Genomic DNA, 21,172 nt, shown 5'->3' with positions numbered 1-21,172 from the left:
ACCTGGGAGCAATCTGTCTAGGGCTGAGGGAGCTAGAACACCTGCCTAGGCCACACTGCTGTGAGAAGGGGATTCAGGAGCACCCCAGGCTGGCAGGTCATTGTGCCCTGAGCTGCAGGAGGTGCAAGGCAGGTCTGTCTTGCTCACGACATCTCACACTCCAAGGACAGAAGGACAGAAAGGTGCTGGTCTTTGGGACAGCATGAGCATTCAATAAACCTTTGCTGGTCTGATTCCCCACAATGCTGCTCCATTTTACTGACATCTAAAGGTTAGCTTAATTTTCTAAAGATTAACTTATTTACAGTTTGCAAGAAGCTGAAACAATTCCACTCAACATTTAGGGGGTGCCTTTATGCAAGAAAGTGGTAAGTATTGCAAGAGATATGCCATAGTTAGCAACCAGTCTTAAGCAGCATGTAATTTACTATTTGGGGGAGAAGTGTGAGCAATGAATCCATTATCTACATTACAAGACAAGTTACAATGAGGTAAGAGTCATATAAGCAAAATGTAAACAAAATCAAAAGGCAAAAGAGATCCTACCCACTGGCAGGGGTGTGGAAGACAGGGATGGCTTCATGGAGGAGGCGGCATCTGCCCTTAGACTGTTTTGCCAGAGATGGAAGTAGAGGCACAGAACTCAAACTGACTGTGTCCAGACATGGCGAACTGCTCAGCTTAGCTAGCAGGGTACAAGTGCAAAGGATTAGAGACAACTCAGCAAAAAGGCAGGCATCCTGCTCTACTGGGGGGTGGCTGTTCCTCTGCTATGCTGTAAACAGACCAGCAACATGGTCACTTGCAAACATTTACTGAGCACCTACTGTGGATGATGAGGTACCATTCCATGACATATTGCCTGCCCTCAGTGAGTGCACACTCAGGAAGAGGCCCTATATACCAAGGGTCCTAAACCCAGTGGGATGAAGAAGATTTGGGGGAATGAGGAGAAGCAGCACAGGTAGAGGCATATTCGGAATGTGAAAAGTCACTAGGGACTTTGCTGGGTAGAGGGCGAGTGAAGCTGGAGAGAGAAAAAGAGGCCAGATCACTATGAGCCCCAGAAGCCATGCAGAGCCATCTGGCCTCAGTCCTGAGGGCTGTGGGAGCCGTCAAAGCATCACAGTTGCGGCATACGTGCTGAGGTGCTCCAGGATCCATTCCTCCCTTCTTCACTTTCATAAGAAAAGCCTCCCATTCCTGCTGGATAAATGGCTGCCCAACTAGAGATGATGCCTGGCAGCTTTCCCAGTAGCCACGTATGGCTAGATGACCAAGTTCTGGCCAGTAAGATGTGAGTAGAAGTGATGTATGCAACTTCCAGATCACTTTTATTATTTTTCTTTACAGAAAGCTGCTTGCCTTCCAATCTTTCTCCCTTGCTGCTGGCTGAGTGATCAGCTGTCACAGACCTAGAGATGGAAGTCACATGCTACAGTTGTCAAGCTGCCCACCAGCTGGATTCTTCAACGACCTTGTGGCACACAACCACCCCCCATTCAGACCCCTTGCCCACTCTGGGACTGACAGACCAATCTCAACCCTGCTGACCAACTCTGGAACTCTCCCTGCTATAACTGCTTGCAACTTATACTTGGACTACGACAAATTAGATTAGCTTCTTTAAATTTGGGGAGTATATTCAATCGTATCAGGTTTTAGAATTATTAATATAATTCCATCTCAAGATTTAAAATAGTCCAGGCATAATGGCTCACACCTGTAATCCCAGCACTTTGAGAGGCCAAAGTGGGTGGATCACTTGAGGTCAGGAGTTCGAGACCACAAACATGGTGAAACCCCATCTCTACTAAAAATACAAAAATTAGCCAGGTGTGGCAGTGCGTGCCTGTAATCCCAGCTACTTGGGAGGCTGAGGCAGGAGAATCATTTGAAACGGGAGGTGGAGGTTGCAGTGAACTGAGATCATGCCATAGCAGTTCAGCCTGGGTGACAGTGAGACCTCCATCTCAGGAATAAAAAAAAAAGATTTAAAATAATTCTAAAATTAAAATAAGGTGCCTTTATTAGGCAGAATAAAAAAGTCACCTAAGTGAGAACCTGTCAAAGCCACCTTCTCTGTCAAGCTTGGGCTTTGTGAGAGCAAGAGGAAGAACCTCAAGGCCATCTGAGAGAGTATGTAATTCAGCTATTCATGAGTCAACTCTACGGAGATATTTCAACAAAATGGACAATCAACTAAGGCTCAGAAAACAGTTTTACAAATTGGGAAGTACAAGAATTCTTCAAGAAACCACATTAGCAATACATCCAACCCTGCATTCGCTGCTTCCACTTCCCACACCAGCTGGTGTTGGCTCTTCCCCCTCAGCTCCCAGGCTATGCTGCCACTGTGCGACCAGCGCAGGGCTCCTTCTTTGCCATTTGTACACTCAGCAGTGCCCGCCAGGCTGCACTGTCACAGTCTTTGTAAGGTCTACCTCCTTTCCAGGTTATGAGTGCCTCAAAAACTGGGAGGGAACACTATAAGGAGGCTTCCTGGAGGAGGCAAGACCTGAGTTCAAGTTTGTTCACAGTATCAACCAAGGCATGAGGAAAGAGGCACTTTCATACACATCAGTGGGAGCTGTGAAGTGGTAAAACATTTTTTTTGATGGAATATAGATAATAGCAAATAAAAATGTTAAATGCACATCCTAAACTGGCAAATACAATTCTATAAATGTATCTGATGAATATGTGTTTAAGTATCCAAACATTTGTGCAAGGATGTTTGTAACACTTCTTGAAACAGGCAAAAAACTAGAAGTAATCTAAAATGTACACTGTGGATAGACTGAATAAATTATGGCACAAAAGCACAAAAAGGCCATTCAACAGAATGCAAGGACTTTATGTAAAATGTGGAAAGATGTCTAAGGTACAGAAAGAAAATACAGCAAATTGAAGAGAGCATATAATGCCTCTCTATGTAAACACACATGCACATACATACAATGCTAGCAAGTAGAGAAATAGTGGGAAATGAGAAACTGTCATTCTTCCCATTATAACTTTCTATTCTGTTTTTCTAATGTACATATTTCAAATTTAAAAAGATTAAACAAAAATGTTAAATGAAAAGCTGCAGAATGATTATTTGACACATGTATGGAAGATGGGCTTGAGGCAGATAAGGCTTGAGGGTGGGCCTGGCTCTGAGGTACACATTTATAAACACCCTCATAAAAACTAGTGAGGAGCATATTACTATCCTCACTCTGCAAATGAGGAAACTGAGGCTTAGAGACAGTAAGGAAGTTGTCAAAATTCCCAGTATGGCCCAGATTTGAATTTAGGTGTGTTTCACAATATTCAAGTTCCTCCCAAAGCACCATTCTGATATCCCTTTAGAAAGTGAAGCCATGCGTACATGGGCTGGCCAGGACCAGAACACAGGCCTGCACATTTCATCCTGCTGACTTCCCCTACCAAATCACTTTTTCTTTTAATAATGACAACGATTCAGTGATCCACAGACTCAAGTGAAGCTTTAATGTGATTAAAGCTTAAAATACCCAGGACATTCGACATTTAAATCAATTGACTGGTGTGATTAAAATCAGATTCTCACAATCACCCTCTGTTTCATTGCTTGCCACCAACATTTTTTCATTAAATTGTTCTGTTTTCCAGCTGGGCACGATGGCTCACACCTGTAATCCCAGCATCATGGGAGGCTGAGGTGGGAGGATCACTTAAGCCCAGGAGTTCTAGACCAGACTGAGCAACACGGTGAGGCTTCATCTCTATATTAAATAATAATAATAATAAAAATTTTTTAAGTTGTTCTATTTTCCTACTATAAATCTTATGGAAAAATAGCTTGGTATGGCAACCTTTCTTTGATAATCAAGAACCTTGTAGCTCTCACGACAATCCTGTGTAGTTCTTAAGCCACGATACAGAACAACTAGCATTTGATTATCACCTCACCCACTGTTGGATCCACAGGACGCTGCAAGGATCCTCACCACCAGCCCTGCTTCCAGACACCCAGGCATGCCTATTTGCCCCTCTCTATCCCCCACCCCCAGGGCCCTGGGTAAGGGCTTCTCATCACTCCTTGGACCCAGTGACAGCAGAAGCATTCTCCCAGTTCCCATTTCTGTGACTTCCAAACCACTGCACACATGCCACTTTAGAAAGAAAAATCACTTCATGTGAGAATCTGTACACAAATGTTCACAGCAGCTTTATTTTTAATAGCTTGAAACTAGAAACAACCCAAACATCCTTCAATGGGTAAATAGTTAAACTAACTGCTGTATACCCATACCATGAGATACCACTCAGCAACTACTGAAACATACCACAACTTGGGTGGATCACACGGACAGTTATTTAACGAAAAAAGTCAATCTTAAAAGGTCATATGCTGTATAACTCCATGTATATAACATTCTTGAAACGACAAAAGTATAGAGATGTAGACTAGATTAGTAATTGTTGGCAGTTATGAATGGTGACGAAAAGAGGGTGGTATGGCTGTAAGGGGGTAGCACAAGGAGATATTTGGGATAACATAGTTTTGAATCTTGACTGTGGAAGTGGTTATATGAATTTTCACATGTAAATGAAAATGAACTGTATACACACTGTACCAATGCCAAATTTCTTGGTTTAGATACTGTATTATAGTTTTGTAAATATATAACCATGGAGAAAGCTGGGTGAAGGGGACTGGGACCTCTCTGTGCCTTTTTTGCAACTTCTTGTGAATCCATAAGTATTTCAAAATAAGGAATTGAAAACAGAGAGATTTGTTGAAAATATGCAGTGATCATACCATTCTCCAGTTTGAATTCCTTCAATATTGACTGAATGCTTTGAGAATAAGATTCAGTTCCCTAGTACAGCACAGTAGATGGCAGTCCTCTGGCCCGCTCTTGGGCAACATCAAACCACCTGGGATCAGCAGATACATCCAGCTACTGCACACCTTCAGGCCTCTGCCTAAGCTGTTCCATCTGCTTGATCTGCTTGAAATGACTTCCTTCTCCTTTTTGTTCTCCTGGTCAACCTTCATCCTCCTTCAAAATCTAGTTCAAGCACCTGCTTCTCTTATATGTTTCCCCCTACAGCCTTTCCCTTCAAACTGTGCAGGGCGTGCCCCCATTTTTGCCACTTTCCCTGCATTCTTTTTAGAATGCATTGCGAGTCTACTTACACTTCTACTCTGTAAGGACAGAAAATGTGTCTGATTTATTTCTCAATCCTCTACTGATTACACAGTGGGTGCCCAGTAAATATTTGTTAAAGAAAAAGCTGAATGGGAGAATACATGTGGTGGGGCAGCTGGGAGCAGTGGTTAAGATCAGGACATTGAATCCAACTTCCGGTGGGTCTGCTACTTATCTGGGTGATGCAGGGCAAGTGATTACACTCATCTGTAAAATGGATAGGCAGAGAACCTGAGGGTACCCCTAGATAAGAAGTGCACAGCCCACTTAGGAAGGCATCTTGATGCAAGAATGCACCCTAAATCTGACCAAGCCTTGTCTAGATCCAATTATTAATTTTCAGGAAATACAGAGGAAACATATTAATTACACTGCAGAGATGCAATCAGTCAAATTCCAACTATGGAAATTCCATTGAACAACTCAATTGTGTGAACAAATAAACTACCAAGAAAACAAAGAAATAGTTCTACAGATTAAGAGAAACTTAAAAAATGTATCAACTGATCAACAATGTATGGACCTTATCTAGCTCTACCTTCAAACGATTAATGAGACTTAAAATTCATAGGGCAACTGGAAATTTGAATACTGACTGGTTATTTGATGATATTAAGGAATTATTACTTTTCCAGCTTTAAAAGAGTCAGTACCTTTAGAGACCTACCCAAGTGCAGGCTATAACTACTGTAGACCAACTGAACACCCTAAGGTTGTGCCCATCTATTTTACAGATGAGTGCAATCACTTGTTCCACATCACTCAGATAAGTAGCAGACCCACTGGGAGTCAGACTCAAAGTCCTGATCTTAACCACTATTCCCAGCTGCCCTACCACATTTATTCTCCCATTTAGCTTTGTCTTTAACAAACATTTCCTGGGCACCCACTGTGTAATTAGTATACTGAAAAATTAATGAATGAAATGACATGATATTTAGGGTTTGCTTGACAATAATTATGGGTGGTAAGTGTGCAAATCGATAAAATTAGAGATGAAACAGATTGGACAGGAGTTAAAAACTGTTAAAGCAGAACACTATTCTGTTTATGTTTGAAAGTTCCCATAATAAAACAGTTAAAATAGAAAGAATGATGTTTAAACTAGTTCATACAATCAAGTACAAAGTATCAGGAATTAATTATTTTAAAGGCAAATTATGTAAAAATGGCACCTTCCTAACCAAGTGTGAGGTATAACTACTTTATGTATTTAGACCAAAAATAGTTGCCCTACCGGCAAATCAACAGTCTTAAGAAGAAAAAAATCTGGTCTCTGTTTTATCTTATGTCTCATGAAAACAACTGGTTTACTCACTATTAACTGATTTGTCTGGTCCTTTTAAGAAAACAGGACCAGACAAATCAGTTAATAGTGAGTAAACCAGTTAAAGAAAATAAAGATTTTATTTTAAACAGACACATTCAAGTATTCCCTCTAATATTTATTTAGGGCACCAAATAAACATATTTTAATCTGTGAACAAATTAAAGTCCTGGCATCCTGAAAATTAAATTACCAGGAAAATCAAAGCTGTCCAGAGAAGACTATGCAAAAATAATATTATTTTTAACTCTGCAGGATCCTTTTGAAGGAAAAAAGTTAAATGGAAGAAAACATTAAATAGACTGGTTGTCATTCTTCCACAACAAGATAAAAGCCAGAAGAGAATACTCTGAGCTGAGGGACCCAGGAAAGAATGCTTATCTGGGGAGCGACCTGGGTTCGAATTCCACTCACCAGCTGCTTGCTTAGAAGTAGCTACTGAAACTCCTGAGCTTCCATTTCCACAGGGCTCCAGTAACAATCAAATAAGTACCTGGGCTGGTACCTGAGCAAACAGGACCTGGCTCCCCTGGCCTTAGGCTACATTTCCTGCTCCTCACAGTTCCTCCCTCCCACACAGCCAATCATGGAGGAGGACAATCCTGCGAACAAACTGAATGAATCTGTATTTGGCTTTACTCACAGCGTTTTTTACAAAAATTAATTAGCTATTGCCAACATTTAAAATCAGAATAAATATCAAGTGCTGCCTTCTTTTTTAGAGACGGAGTCTTGCTCTGTCACCAGGCTGGAGCACAGTGGTATGGTCATAGCTCACTGTAGGCCCAAAATCCTGGGCTTATGGGATCCTTCCACCTCAGCCATCCAAGTAGCTAGGACCACAGGTGCATGCCACCACACCTAGCTAATTTTTAAAAAAAGTTTTTGTTGAGACAGGGATCTCGCTAGGTTGCCCAGGCTGGTCTTGAACTCACGGCATCAAGTGACCCTCCCACGGCAGCCCCCCAAAGTGTCTGGGATTACAGGCATGAGCCATGGCACCCAGCCAAATTCCACCTTCTTCTAGAAAACTACTGGGTAAGGTTCCAGTTCTCTGGGGTCCCCATGACTCTGTGCCCTTACACCTGGCCCTGCAGACGGATTCTCAGCTCTGAAGTGGGCTACAGTCCTTCCTTGGCCATGCTCTTTCACACCTCTGTGCCTCTCCCTGCCTAGCAAATTTCTCAACACCCTCAAGCACCGCCCCGCCCCCACAACCTTCCATCTCCTTCACATTTCCATGGCATAGCCCCTGAACTACAGCAAGTGATGTACAGTCCTGGAACTAAGTGTCTGCATGCCTGCCTTCTCTACTGGGCTCCCAGGCTCTCTTGGGAAAGGGACCCTGTTGCTATCTGCCTTGTCCCTAGGGCCTGGCAGAAAGCATGACCTAGATAATGCAGAATTCAGTAAATGTCTACTGTATGTGTAGAAGAAAGCTAGAACTAACCTGTTATAAAATGTGGGATTTTTCACCACAGCTTGTTCCAACAGTTAGCAATTAAAGGGGTCAAGGACACCAAAATGTTTCACAAAATAGAACAAGCTTCCATCTGTTTACAAGTTTCACAAGTTAATCAAAAGTCACTAAATGAACAGATAAAGCAGAGACAACAGGGAGGCTGGGCCATTTCTTTGACCATTCATTCATTCATTGAGCTGATACTACTGAATACATACTGTCTGCTTTCTAAGCACTGGGGATAAAGCAGTGGATAAATCAGACAGCTATCTCTTTTCACAAAGTTACATCCTAGTGGGGGAGACAGAAAATAAACAGGCAAATAAATAGAATAGTTTCAAACCAGGTGAAAGCCAGGAATGAAATTTTTAAAATAATGAAATAGTATGACTAAGGGAAGAAAGAGGGTGGTCGGGGAGGGCCTCACCCAAAACAAGACATGTCACCAGAGGAAGAAGCAGAAAGGGCTACTTGTACCAAGATCTCGAAGAAAACTCCGAAGATGGTGAAACAGCAAATGCGAATGTCTTGGGGCAAATGTGGGCTGGCATATTCAAGGCGAGCAAGATGAGTGGGATGTGGCCGGTCTTCTGGGGTAGGGGTGTGGTGATAAGGGATGTGGGCTGGGTCCCCTCTGGCACTGCTGGACACTGAGTGTGCAATGACAATGCAAGGGAGAAGTTCGCGGGAGGCAGGAGGCTGGACGGATGGGGAGGGGGTTCCTACTCCACTCACACGAGCAAGGGTCAGCACCCCGCCCAATCTTCCACAAATGTACACCCGAGCCCTGCCCAGGCGTTTGCATACAGTCACACAGCCTGACAAAAACCGTGTCCAGAAGAGACATTTCCCCCACTTTCCCGAAGGCGAAACCGCGGCAGAGGGAGGGTCGGTGCGTTGGCCAAGGTCGAGCGGTCGCGACCCCCGGGCCCCTGGACACCCGACGCAGAGAGCAGCTGCTAGCCCCACCACCGGGAGGGATGGCGCCCGCAGACCCCACGGGCATGTTGGCCGGGCCAGGCCGGGGAGCAGGCCCGCAACCCAGGGTTGTTGACAGTAGGGCAGGAGGCGGCGACTGCGGCATCCCAGAGCACAGGGGCGACAGCCGCGGCTGCCAGGGCCCCGCAGCCCCCGGCCTGCCCCGAAGCCCCGGCCGAGCGGCTCCCCCGCCGCCCCTCCCGGCGGGCCCGGTTTGAGTAGCAGCCGCCAGGCCTAGCCCGCCCGCCGGGCTCACCTCGCCTCCCGGCCGCCGCACCACGGGGAGAGGGCGGGCGAGCAGACTGGCGGCGCTGCGTTCTGGTCACTCCAGGCTCCACGGCCCCGGCTCCGGCTCCGCCGCCGCCGCCGCCGCCGCCGCCGCCGCCCCGCCCCGCTCCGCAGCCGCTCCGCCCCGCCGCCGCCGCCGCCGCAGTAGATGTGAGGGGCGCCAGGGCGCTGCGACCCTTCCGGTCCAGCTCCCTTCGCCTCAGCTGCCGCCGCCGAGGCGCCTGGTCTGACCGACCCTCGGGCAGACCAATCAGCGCGCGGAGAACGAAGCTGATGCGGCCAATGGCTCCCGGTGGGCGGGTCGCTGGAGGGTGGCGGGGGCGGGGCCAGGGGCCGGGGGCCAGACTGGAAGTCCCAGGCCGGGGTTCCGTGGGTTCCGCGTCCACGGGCCTCTCAGCTGACAGGCCACGGCGCTCCGGTGCGCGCCGTACACGCGGTGAGCTGTAGACGTAGGCACTGCCCGGCCCACCCGCTGAGCCCGCGCTGTCTGGGCGAGGGGGCCACGGCTCGGTGGAAGAGGAGGTGGTCCACAGGACCGGGAATCAGGGTGGAGGCGCGCGGGGTTTATGCCGCGGTGTCCGCGGGGAGCCAGGCCTCAGACTGCAGATGCAGGCTCGCGGCGGCGAGGCGGCCTGGAGCGGCCCGGGAGCTCGCCTGCTTCGGGGAGAGCCCGGGGCGAGCGCTGGGGGAGGCAGGCCTGGCGTCCGGGAAGCCTCGAGTCCGGACTCGGTTGCTTGCTGCAGCGCGGCAGGAATGGGTCTATAGGGGTGTGGGTGAGGGCAGAAGTTGGATTGTAGAGGTGGAGGTGGTGCGAAGAGATGGCGGTAGACTGGTGACCCGGTGGGTCGGTGACGCAGGAGGAGAGTGCGCTTGGTGGTGGGGTGACTTAGTTGACAACATTTAAAAAGTGGGACGTGCTCAGTCAATCCTCTGAGAAGAGTGGGGGGCAGGGCGAGAAGTGTCTTGTTCAGGGCCTCCTAGGGACTGGGACCCTTTGACTCTGAGCTGCTTTTGAGGCCGGATCAGGTACTAGTGGCCTGGGGCCGTACAGGATGGGAGAGGCCGAGGCTTGGGATGTTGCCAGATCTGCGGTGAAAAGTAAAGCAGGAATCGAGGCACGGAGACTGGGCACATGGGGAAAACCGCGGAGAGCCGGACTTTGGGGACTGGAAGATGGGGACAGTGGTTGACAAATGTTGAGTGTGGGGGTAGAACAGCAATCACACAATACCAGGATCTACGGAGTGGCCAGGGCCAGCGTGGGGAGAAGGAACAAGACCCTGCAGTTGGGGAGGGGCAGGGGCTGGGTGGCGTGAAGGGTGGTTGCGGAATTTGGGGAGGGCAGCAAGCCTGTGACCCAGGTTCCAAGGGCACTGAGGGCTGGGCCAGGCCGCCTGGAGGCACCAGGGGTAGAGGAAGGGATCCAGCGTGGTGTCGCACCCCTTGGCCACCAGAGGGAGTTTTCTAAATTTGAGGATGGCTCATCGCTGCTTAAAATTCTAGCTTTCAGTGTGGCCTGCATTGAGGAGGGCCCACACCTGTCCTTATCTCAGACCCACCTGTTACGTGCCCCAGGTGCATGAGAGAAAAGAGGAAACCAGAAAATGCCAGGATCAAGGATTATAGGAAAAGAGTAAAAGCCTAGCTGTCAGAGCTGAGGTTCCACCAAGGAGCACTCATGGGTACTTCTCCTCATTAGGAAGGCGGCTGAGTGCAGTGGCTCACGCCTGTAATCCTAGCACTTTGGGAGGCCGAGGTGGGTGGATCACCTGGTGTCAAGAGGTCAAGATCAGCCTGGCCAACATGGTGAAACTTTGTCTCTACTAAAAATACACAAATTAGCTGAGCGTGGTGGTGAGTGCCTGTAATCCCAGCTATTCGAGAGGCTGAGGCAGAAGAATCACTTGAACCCAGGAGATGGTGGTTGCAGTGAACCGAGATTGCTCCGCTGCACTCCAGCCTGAGCAACAAAGCAAAAACTGTCTCAAAAAAAAAAAAAGAAAAACCCACAGAAAAACGGGACACCAGTTTCCAGCACTCCAGGTCTTGCCTCATAGCATTCATGTCATGCTCAGTGAGTAACCAAAAATCAGTGTACACATGTACACACCTATGCATATTTCACACCAAGTTTTCTGTAAGTGTTCTTTTCATTGCAGAGACACTGCTTTTTTTCTGGTTTATGAAATACAGTGAACATTTATGGCCAGAAAGCTGAGGTGACAGGGTGGAGAGAGGGGCTTTGGAACAGCATCAAGCATCCTAGTTGAACCCTCCAAGTGAAAAGATCCTGCCACAGCATACATTAACCAGGTGGGACATGTATAATACTTCTCATCTGATCTGGCTTATGGTGGGAAGAAGCAATTGAGGAAAGGCTTCCTGGGCAGGAGGAAACTTGCTGAGGCTGCCAAGCAGGTTGTGTTGGGCCTGTGACTTAGGCAGAAAGGGCATTCGGGCCCAAATTTTCAGATGAGAGGACCTGCTTGCTGTGTTCAGGGAGCCAAAAATCACCTGGTCTTACTGAGGGAAAGGTGAGGGGCCTGGAGAGTTCTGAGGACCTTGAGGCAGATTATACTGCCAACAGGTGGCATGTAGGCTGGCATTAGCTCACTGATATGCCTTGTTTAGCCCAAAGAGGTTTTCTTTTTTTAATTGACTTAGTTGATTTAAAAAACATTTAAAAATTAGGAGGTGTTATTTTGAATTTATTCTCTGTGAAACTCATGTTCATACTCAATTTTCAATGTGGGAGTACTGAGAGGTAGGGCCTCTAAAGGTGGTTGGGATCAATCTGTTGATGGATTCATGGATTAAAGGGTTATCACTGGGGTGGGACTGGTGGCTTTATTAGAAGAGGAGAGACCGGAGCCAGCATGTGAGCATGCTCAGCCCCCTCACCATGTGACACCTGCACTGCCCTCAGGACTCTACAGAGTCCACACCCGCAAGAAGGCCCTCACCAGATGCACCCTCTCAACCTTGGACTTCTCAGCCCCCAGGGACATAAGAAATTTCTTTTTTAAAGTAAATTACCCAGTTTCATGTATTCTGTTATAAGCAACAGAAACTAAGACAAGAGCACAGGGAGACTGGAGGAGCTAGGGGTGCCTGCGGCATCTGGGGCTTGTCTGAAGGCCAGCTGTGTGTGCAGCCACAGTTCCAATAGGTTTCTGTGGTCCTGATATGCCCTATCCTTGACTGGCATGGATCCAACTCATTTGTCAGCTGTGCTCCTCTGGGAAGGGATTGACTTCTGCCTGCCTTGGTTCTGTAGGAAGTGGCATGGAGAAGGAGGGAAGTAGGAAGAGCCGGGTGCAGACCATGCAGCAGGGATGGTGTAGGTCCTTATGCTGACTGCCTCTGACACCTTTGCCTGCCCTTCCCCTGCTCCACTAACCCACAACTTCCTTTCTCCCCAACCCCTACAAGGACCCAGATATGTGCTGAGGGGTGTAAGTCAGGGCGGTCCTAGCTGTGTATTGTAGAAAGCTAAACTGCACTTAAACCAATGGGGACATTTATTGGGATGTGCCTTTGACATCACACCTGGGGAGGGAAAGGGTAGAGCTAGCCTGGAAACCCTAGGGCCATGGAGGCCACTGCAGGCCCTAATGGAGTTTGAAAACCCACAACAATGGACTCTGATGGCCTCCTGACAGGGCTTCCATCCTGAGACTAGTCAGCCATTCTGGGCAGTCAGGCTTATGTGAGGACGTGGCAGAGAAGGGCAGAATTATTGGGAAAGGTGGAAGTCTGGAGGTTTCTTCTACGGTGATGATAAGAATGAGGGCATCTGAGCTGGGACACAGTTGAGGGTGTGGCACTATGGAAATAGGGTTATTTGGGGGCTGTATAGCTGAATGCTGAATGCAGTGGCCCTTAGCCCCGCTTCTCTGGGAATCCCCAGAGCCATCAGCAGCTGGGCCCATTCTCTCAGGCAGGGAGCCAGGAAGCTGTTCTCCAGAAGTCTGACCAGCCCTAAAGGGAGGATCTGAGATATGAACATTATGACACCCATGCCCCCTGCCAGATTTCCCAGCAGTGAATCTTGCATCAACCAGCCCTACCATGTGCTGAGAACTTCCAGTCACACTTTGAATCTGAACAGACACCTCAATGTCATAGGACTAAGAAAAGTAAGACAAAAAACTGCATCTTGAAAGAAACAGACTCTGTGGAGAAGGAAATTTCAAAAAATAAAAATAAGACTATTGCTGGCTTCAGAGAGAATGAAAAAATATTACATCCTTAAAACAAGAACCAGCCATTTAAAAATTATTCAGCACAGGTATATGCAATATGGCCTTGCTCTGTCAGCTGAGCTGGCCTAGAAGCAGTGACATCTCAGTAACAGCGGGCATACCCAGAGCCCAGATCTTGTTCTCTAATGTTTATCACCATAAAAGGAACCAGGGATCCCTGGAGAAATGGCTGATTCTAGGGCTGGGGCAGGGTATGGACAAGACAAGCCTAGAGAATACTGTAGTGCGCACATGGGTGCATGTAAACACACACACACACACACACACACACGGGGCTATGTCAAAGAAACGAGAATATTGGAGCAAAAAAGTAACATAGTAATGGATATGACTCAAAATACAAAATAAATATGGTTCATACCAATATAAATAAATGGGTAAGAATAGACAAGTCTGTGCAGAAGAATTCCAAATAATTTGTGTAGATAGTCCTCTCTCAAGGAGGTTAAACATAACACCCTACCCTTTAAGTGTGGGCCAAGCTTAAGGACTTCCTTCCAAAGAGTGCAATATGGAGAAGGAGGAAAGTAGAGGACCTTTACAACAGAGAAACCTGGCTCACACCTTCTCAGCCAGGTGGTCAAGGCCACACACCAGTGATAAGATGTGGTTAATACTGCACCCATGATATGAAGGGATGAGAAGGGCACTTTCTTCTGTGATCTTCCTCCCCAAAACTCATAACCCCAGTCTAGCCATGAGAAAAGCATTAACAAACCCAATTGAGGGGTAGTCTACAAAGCACCCACCAGTAGTCTTCAAGGCTATCAAGGTCATTAAAGACAAAGTCTGGCAAACTCTCACAGCCAAGAGGAAACTAAGGAGACATTAATGTATCTCAGAACAGAAAAAGGCCATTAGATAAGAACTAAGGGAATACAGAAAAAGTACAGACTTTAGGTAATTAAAATATATATATATTCAATAGAGCAAAGAAAACCCTCAAAAATTAAATCATGTTGGAGCCAGTGAAAAATCTTAGTAGCAGGTTGGGAGATAAAAATTGAAATCTCTCAATTAGGGCAAAAAGACAATGAAAGAACAATAGAAAAGAAATTAGAGGCCAGTCCAGCAACTTCACACTCGGAATAATAGACACTAGAGAGACAACAGTAATTCAAGAAAACGTCCTAGATCTGAAGGGCACAAGTTACCAAACTAAATCAACTCTAAATGAAAAGTGGCTCTAGGCAACTTGTGGTATTTCAGAACACAGGAAACAAGGACACAAAAAGGTCACCCACAAAGACATCAGACTTTGGACTCCTCAATAGCGATACTGGGAACAACAATGAAGCAATAAAAATTAAAATTCTGCAGGAACACTTTTTTATGACATCGAATTCTATGTTTAGCTAAACTGCCTATCTAGTATAAATTAAAAAAACAATTTCCACACCTGCAAATTCTCAAAAAACTTGCCTTCTGCTATGGCCTGAATGTTTGTGTTTCCCCACATTCATATGTTGCAATCCTAAACCCCACCCCATGTGATTATTAGGAGGTGAGACCTTTGAGAGGTGATGGGGTTGTGAGGGTGAAGCCCTTATGATTGGGATTAGTACCCTTATCAAAGAGGCCCCAGAAAGGTTCCTTGCCCCTTCTGCCATGTGAAGACACAGCAAGAAGGCTGCTCTGTACAAACCAGGAAACGGGCCCTCGCCAAGAAGACTCCAGATCTGCCAGTGCCTTGTTCCTGGACTTCTGAGTCTTGAGAACTGTGAGAAATAAATGTCTGATTTTTATAAGGCACCAGGGCTGTTACAGCAGCCTGAACTAAGCTGTCAAACACCTTTTATCAAAGGAGAATGTGCTTCACTGGAACAATAGAGGAAACTCAGAAGAAGGAAGACAGATACAGAAAGCAGGAGCCTAACACAGAAGACCTGGCCCAGGAGGCCCACAGAGGATGGCGAGAAGTGATTCTGGGGTGATGGCTCTGCGCCAGATGTGGAGGGTAACTGAGCCATACTGAGCAGTGCAACCCACAAGGTGAACTGTCTTCACCAGGACCCCACTTCCATCAGGCCATCTTTAGCCTGAGGACAGAATGCCCAGGAGAGCCAGGCCTGGTTCTTGGCAGTACTTGGCTTGGCCATGTGCTGATAAGGGGCTCTCCCCTACTCTGCTGAGGATGCTCATCACTCACAGAAGTTTCCAACTTTCGCCCCACCGAGAGCTGGAGGCAGGCCACGGTGAGCTTGGAAGCAGGAAGTATAGGGCAGCCCCCTCCCTCTGACTCTATTTCTGCTGCAGGTCCAGTGCCTAGTCCCCACCTTGGCCTTGCCAGGTGCCTGACGGTGCTGAGCCCTGTATTTCCCAAGACTTCCTTGAGACCTTGCTCATGACTTCCCCAGGAGGGGCCTTGACAGCTCCCAGAGGAGCAGGAGTCAGACCATGCCCTGGAGACTGATCCGCTCACCTCCTAGAATTTCCGTCTGGCAGGGCTGCCCTCTCCTTGTTCAGCCAGCATGCAGTTGCCCTCCACTTTCAAACTAGATAGGGTATTTGGGGATGGATACACAAGTGGAACTATAAAGAAAAGCAAGGGAACAATGAGCACAAAAGTCAGAATGGCTATCACCTCTTGGGCATAAGGATGAAATACACTTTCTAGGTCTTGTCCAGAGAAAAATGTTATGGCTAGTTTGAAGTCTCTAATCTTGGAAGTTGTATTGCTCATGGATTGATCAGTAGGACAGAAACCGTTCTAGGCATTCCCCTGAGACTGACCCAGGGCCGGGAGGACAGAAGTCAGGAAAAGCCCTGCAGTGCCTGGTTCCTGCCAGCTCTCCAAAGTTGGGATTTTGGAGGAGCCACAGGAAACCTCTGTTCATGGTCATCACTGCCTGGGATGCTGAGGTGGATGCATTTTGGGGAGCACCCAAGGGCCATAGCAGAACCCTCTGTCTGCTAAAGCCATGTTTCTATCTGCTTCTGCCAGAGAGATACAAAATATGATTTCTGCCATTTAACTATCTTCCAAGTCTCCCATGAGTGCCTCTCACTGATGGATAACCTGGAAATGTAGTTCCCAGGCTTCCAGCCCCTGTGATGCAGGGGAGGGCACAGGAGGGGATGAAAATTTGCTGAGTAGCTCATAGGTAATCCTGAACAGGGTTTAATGAGATACTCATGCTACACACATCAATTGTCATGAATACATCATTCAGGGTGTGTGTGATAGCACTTATGTAGGGAACCTAAATTCTGACTTTACAAAACTTAAAAACTCTCTCTGGCTTTCAATCGTCCTGCCAGATTGTATTAATAAAACCAAGAACTATAATAGGTTTATTGGGAAAAAAATACAAATTTGAGAGTTTTACCCCTCTATGCTATCTCCAGGCTCTGGCCAACCCCCTCCAGGTTTAGTGGCCCCTCTACTGAGTCCCAAATCTCCTGCATTTTTTGTATCCTAGAAAACAGCCCTCATTTTCCTACTAAAAACCCACAGGTCTCAGGTGTGGAAGAGGCCAATGGCTACCAACAAACAGGGCTGCCCCTCCAAACACTGCTGAGCTCCTGCACAGTCCTCAAAATCCAGAGTACACAGAATGAGGGTAACAAAATGCAAACACACAAGACAAAAAAAATTGGTATGTTCTTTATTGTCCTAACATTGCATAGTACTTTGATTGTGCACGCTTTTAAATAGAGAGCAGAGTTGCCCACTTGAAACTACTCTCTTGCATGGGATATTTCAAGCTGTTTTATTATGGGCAAGGAACAGGGACCAAAATGCTGCCTGGACTTGAAAGGAGCCAGGATCAGATTAAACAGAAGTTGGAGAGTTGGAGAGATCTGGGCCACACACAAGAAGAAAATGTTGCAGAGGCTGAGATTTCAACTTGACTTATAAGAGGCATAGGTGGATGGCTGGAGGGGCTTCGTGGATGTCAGGGAACAGGATTCAGGAGCAGCCTAGAGAGGAAAGTAAAGGAGAGAGGAGTCCAGAGGGCCAATGCGTTGTGCTCAAATCTGAGATGAATGCCACCTGCCAGGAGCAAGCCTGGAGATAGCACATGGGTAGCTGGGATGAACAGTTTGGCCATTACCATGGCTACAGAAAGCCACATACTAGAAAAATAACTTAAAAGCTATACAATCATCATTATAAATATCTTGTGTTTTAAAACTAACTCTAGTGTTGGTTATAAAAGGTTCACAGTTACTCTGAAGAGAGCTGTATCTCTATTGCACGATAGTGGAGAAGTCTGCTCTGATCCCCATGTGTAAACAATGATTCCCTTCTCCTCTGGCGACTTCAGGACACAGAGAAACAGTATCTGCTGTAAGCAAAAGCACTTGGGTAGAAGGCACATGGAAGCTGTCAAACTCTACAGGAACACGCAGAACATGTTGGATGCCCACTTCTCTTCCCATCACTGCTGTTGGGACAGGTCTGGAATCAGATTAAAGGTGGTGATGGTCTTGTGACAGTCTCATCCTTATTCCACAGTTACAGACTTGGCCAGATTTCTGGGAAAGTCAACCTAAAATATAAGAAAGTAGGTGTTCAGGACCCCACAGATCTCAGCAACATGCTACATCACAAGGACAATTTTCAGAGTACTTGAAAATAAGTAGACAGATGTTCACCATGGCAACCTCCAACCGATCTGGAGACCTACTTCTTTACTCCAGAAGTTTCATTTAACTGTGTAAGGTTTAGTTCACCAATAAACATTCATTGTGCACCTGGTGTCTGTCATGATTTGTTAACATGATTTAAAAAATACAGCTTATGTTTTTAAACACAGGTAACTTGATGTGTACTATTAAAAATTCACTTTTCTTGAAAGAATTTATGTGAATTCCATTGTGACTTGTTTAGGGTGGAGTGGGAGGGAAATGTGGAAATGGTTCATAGGCTTCTACTGTATCTGCAAGGTCTTATTACATTTAGATATTTAAAAAGATGAAACATGACAACATATTAGCAAACATCAGCTCTGGATGATACGTACATAATCAGATACTCATTATATTCATTGTATTGTTGTGTTCTTTTAAAAGCTTCTCAAAATAAAGTTGTAATGAAACTTGTATTTCTTTGGACTATGAACTGTGTGTTCAGTGGCTTATAACTGTAATCCCAGCACTTTGGGAGGCTGAGGCCAGCAGATCATGAGGTCAAAAGATTGAAACCATCCTGATCAACATGGTGAAACCCAGTCTCTATTAAAAATACAAAAATTAGCTGGGTGTGGTGGTGCTTGCCTATAGTCCCAGCTACTTGGGAGGCTAAGGCAGGAGAATCGCTTGAACCTGGGAGACAGAGGTTGCAGTGACCCGAGATTGTGCCACTGCACTCCAGCCTGACAACAGAGCGAAACTGTCTCAAAAAAAAAAAAATTGGTTCTTTTCTGGAACATAATTTGGCAATACATGTTAGGAGTCCAAAATGTTAGATCATTTGTTAGACTAAGGACAAATCTTAAATGTGGGACAACGTTGTATGTATAAAGATGTTTGCTGCTGTTATTTATGAAGGCAAAAAATTGAGAACAGTTTAAATAGTAGAAGATTGGCTAAGTAACCATTAAGAAAATCATGTTATAAGATTGTGATGGAATATTATGCAAAAAATTTTTTGTAGAGGTGGGGTCTTGCTATGTTGCCCAGATTGGTCTCAAACTCCTGGCCTCAAGCAATGCTTCCATCTTGCTCTCCCAAAGTGCTGGGATTACAGGCGTGAGCCACATCACCAAGCCAGGTTGTAATTTAATGTCATAATCTTTTCTACACATTTTGCAGTTTCCAGCTTGTTTTTTTGGAGGGGGTGGGGGTGGTTTAAGCTACTTTAAAAAGAAAGCTACTTTAAATGAAATTATTTCTCCTATGACTGTTTACTCCAAGTATTTAAAGAACACAAAGGAACTTTGTGGTTATGTCTCTTCCCCTCTGCTGGTAGGTGCAGTTTTTAGACATACGTCATATCCTCGGAGGACAGCCAGGTGGAAGGATAGAAGCTGCAGCGGAATCACGCTCAGGATGCCCTGGAGGCAGTCCACAGTGTGGGGCAGCTCAATCGTCTTATACGCAAACTTGGAACTTTCAGTATCATCCTTGGAGCACAATATAATGGGGCGACCCTAGAGCAGAGAAATAGGATCATAAAATAGATCATCTCTGAAAGAAGCAGTCCCTGACACATGCGGCATATCTGGAAGCTACATTACTGTGATGAGAACAGTCCTCTTTTGTATTTGCTGAATCATAGGTGAGGTGGTATGTGTGGGACACAAATGCTTGGAAAGGACAAAGCGTCTGATGCTTTTTGGTGTGTTTCTGCCCTTTCCCTGATACGGACATCACCATCCTGCTGCATCATTTGGCACCCATTTGTACCTTGCCGAGAGCAGAGCAGACTCACTCCTAACTCTAGTGGGGCTCATAGTCTAGTGGTGGAAAACAAAAACCTAGACAAGCAAGTCAATAAATACAGATGCATGCCACAGAAATGCCACCAAGGCAAGAAAACAGGATAATCACATTATCCTGTGATTGGGAGACTGGTGAGGTCTCTGAAGCTCTCTCAAAACAAGAGTCATCTGAATTGAGCCCTACATGAGAGGGGCCAACTCTCAGCAAAGCATTCTGTGGGAAGGGCATCCGAGACAGCAGGAACAGCCAGCGCAAAGGCCTGGAGGCAGGCTTGAGCACAGCACAAGTGGGGAACAGAAGGAAAGCTGGAGTGCCTGGAACTCTGAAACAAGAGGAAAGGGCCAGATGACAAAGGCCTGTGGGCCTCTGTGGCTTGACAGGAAGGTATGGGAGGGTTTTCAGTGGGGAAATAATGCAACTGTGATTTATACACTCACTCTGACCACGGTACTGAGCCAGCTGTGGCAGCATCTGGATGGGGCACCTTATTGAATTTCACCTTCCTGAAACTTCATGAAAACTGCCCTCCCACCTCAGAGCAGCTGCTGTGTACAAAGCATTTGGTTGGTCTTTGTGGCTGTTTTCAGGGAGGGAGCTCCTAGCCTCTGGACTTTCCCATGTGACAGACGCATCTTTGTTATCTATGAAGGATCCCTTGGACTATACCTGACTTTATGCTGAGGAAGTAACTCATGATGTGCCTGCAGATAGTTCCAGGATGGGGTCTCACCCTGCCAGAAAGGCCAGCCACATGATTAGAGGGTTAGGGCTTTGGGACACGAGCCAGTCAGCCTGAACTTCCAACCTCCAAGGACAAAAGTGGGGCTGGTCACTGAATTCAATCATATGGCCATTGGTTCACTCCATCCTGCCACTTAATAAAACCACAATACAAACTCTGGGCGCTGAAGCTAGCAGCTCACGGGAGCTTCCTGGTGATACATGGTGATGTTTGGGACAGTGACACATCCTAAGGACACAAGCTTCACATTTGGGGCCCTCACACTATTGGTTCCTTTTTCGGGGTTGGCTGTGATTTTTGTCTTTTATAATAAAACTGTAATAGTATAGTGATTTCCTGAGTTTTATGAGTTCTAGAAAATTACTGAACTTGAGGGGAGAGTGGGAATCCTTTGATTCCTAGTCAGTTGCTCGGATGTGTGGGTGGACCCGTGGCTTGCAGCAGGTGCCTGAAGTGAGGCCAGTCTTGTGTAAAGTTGTGCCCCTGCCCTGTGAGATCTGACCCAACTCCAGGTAGTTCACATCAGAGCTGCTT

The 21,172-nt window shown here is 46.5% G+C and overlaps 2 protein-coding genes and 1 long non-coding RNA gene across 10 annotated transcripts in view; 1 reads left to right on the top strand and 2 right to left on the bottom strand.

The window, feature by feature from the left end:
- MAPK9 (mitogen-activated protein kinase 9) overlaps positions 1-9,469 on the bottom strand; it is a 54,760-nt gene extending 45,291 nt beyond the window's left edge. For all 7 annotated transcript variants that reach the window (XR_013532049.1, XM_008989592.5, XM_002744466.6 and 4 more), the window contains exon 1: positions 9,210-9,469. The gene's annotated coding sequence lies outside the window, so the exon portion shown is untranslated. The remainder of the gene's footprint in view (positions 1-9,209) is intronic.
- A 1,931-nt stretch (positions 9,470-11,400) lies between these two features.
- Positions 11,401-20,967, top strand: LOC118151367 (uncharacterized). The gene is made up of 2 exons (XR_013532050.1): positions 11,401-11,554; positions 19,424-20,967. It is a non-coding gene; the product is annotated as an uncharacterized LOC118151367 (long non-coding RNA).
- The window catches only part of GFPT2 (glutamine--fructose-6-phosphate transaminase 2), a 48,555-nt gene continuing 44,480 nt past the window's right edge, over positions 17,098-21,172 (bottom strand). For both annotated transcript variants that reach the window (XM_035290723.3, XM_002744467.6), the window contains exons 18-19: positions 19,443-19,604; positions 17,098-18,002 (exon numbers count right to left, since the gene is read on the bottom strand). In XM_035290723.3, coding sequence (XP_035146614.1) covers positions 17,958-18,002; positions 19,443-19,604 — 207 coding nt within the window. In that variant the 3' untranslated portion in view covers positions 17,098-17,957. The remainder of the gene's footprint in view (positions 18,003-19,442; positions 19,605-21,172) is intronic.

This window comes from Callithrix jacchus, chromosome 2, assembly GCF_049354715.1.
Source record: "Callithrix jacchus isolate 240 chromosome 2, calJac240_pri, whole genome shotgun sequence".
NCBI lineage: Eukaryota > Metazoa > Chordata > Mammalia > Primates > Cebidae > Callithrix > Callithrix jacchus.
Note: the sequence above shows the minus strand (reverse complement) of the source record. Positions and strands in the feature narration are given on the sequence as shown.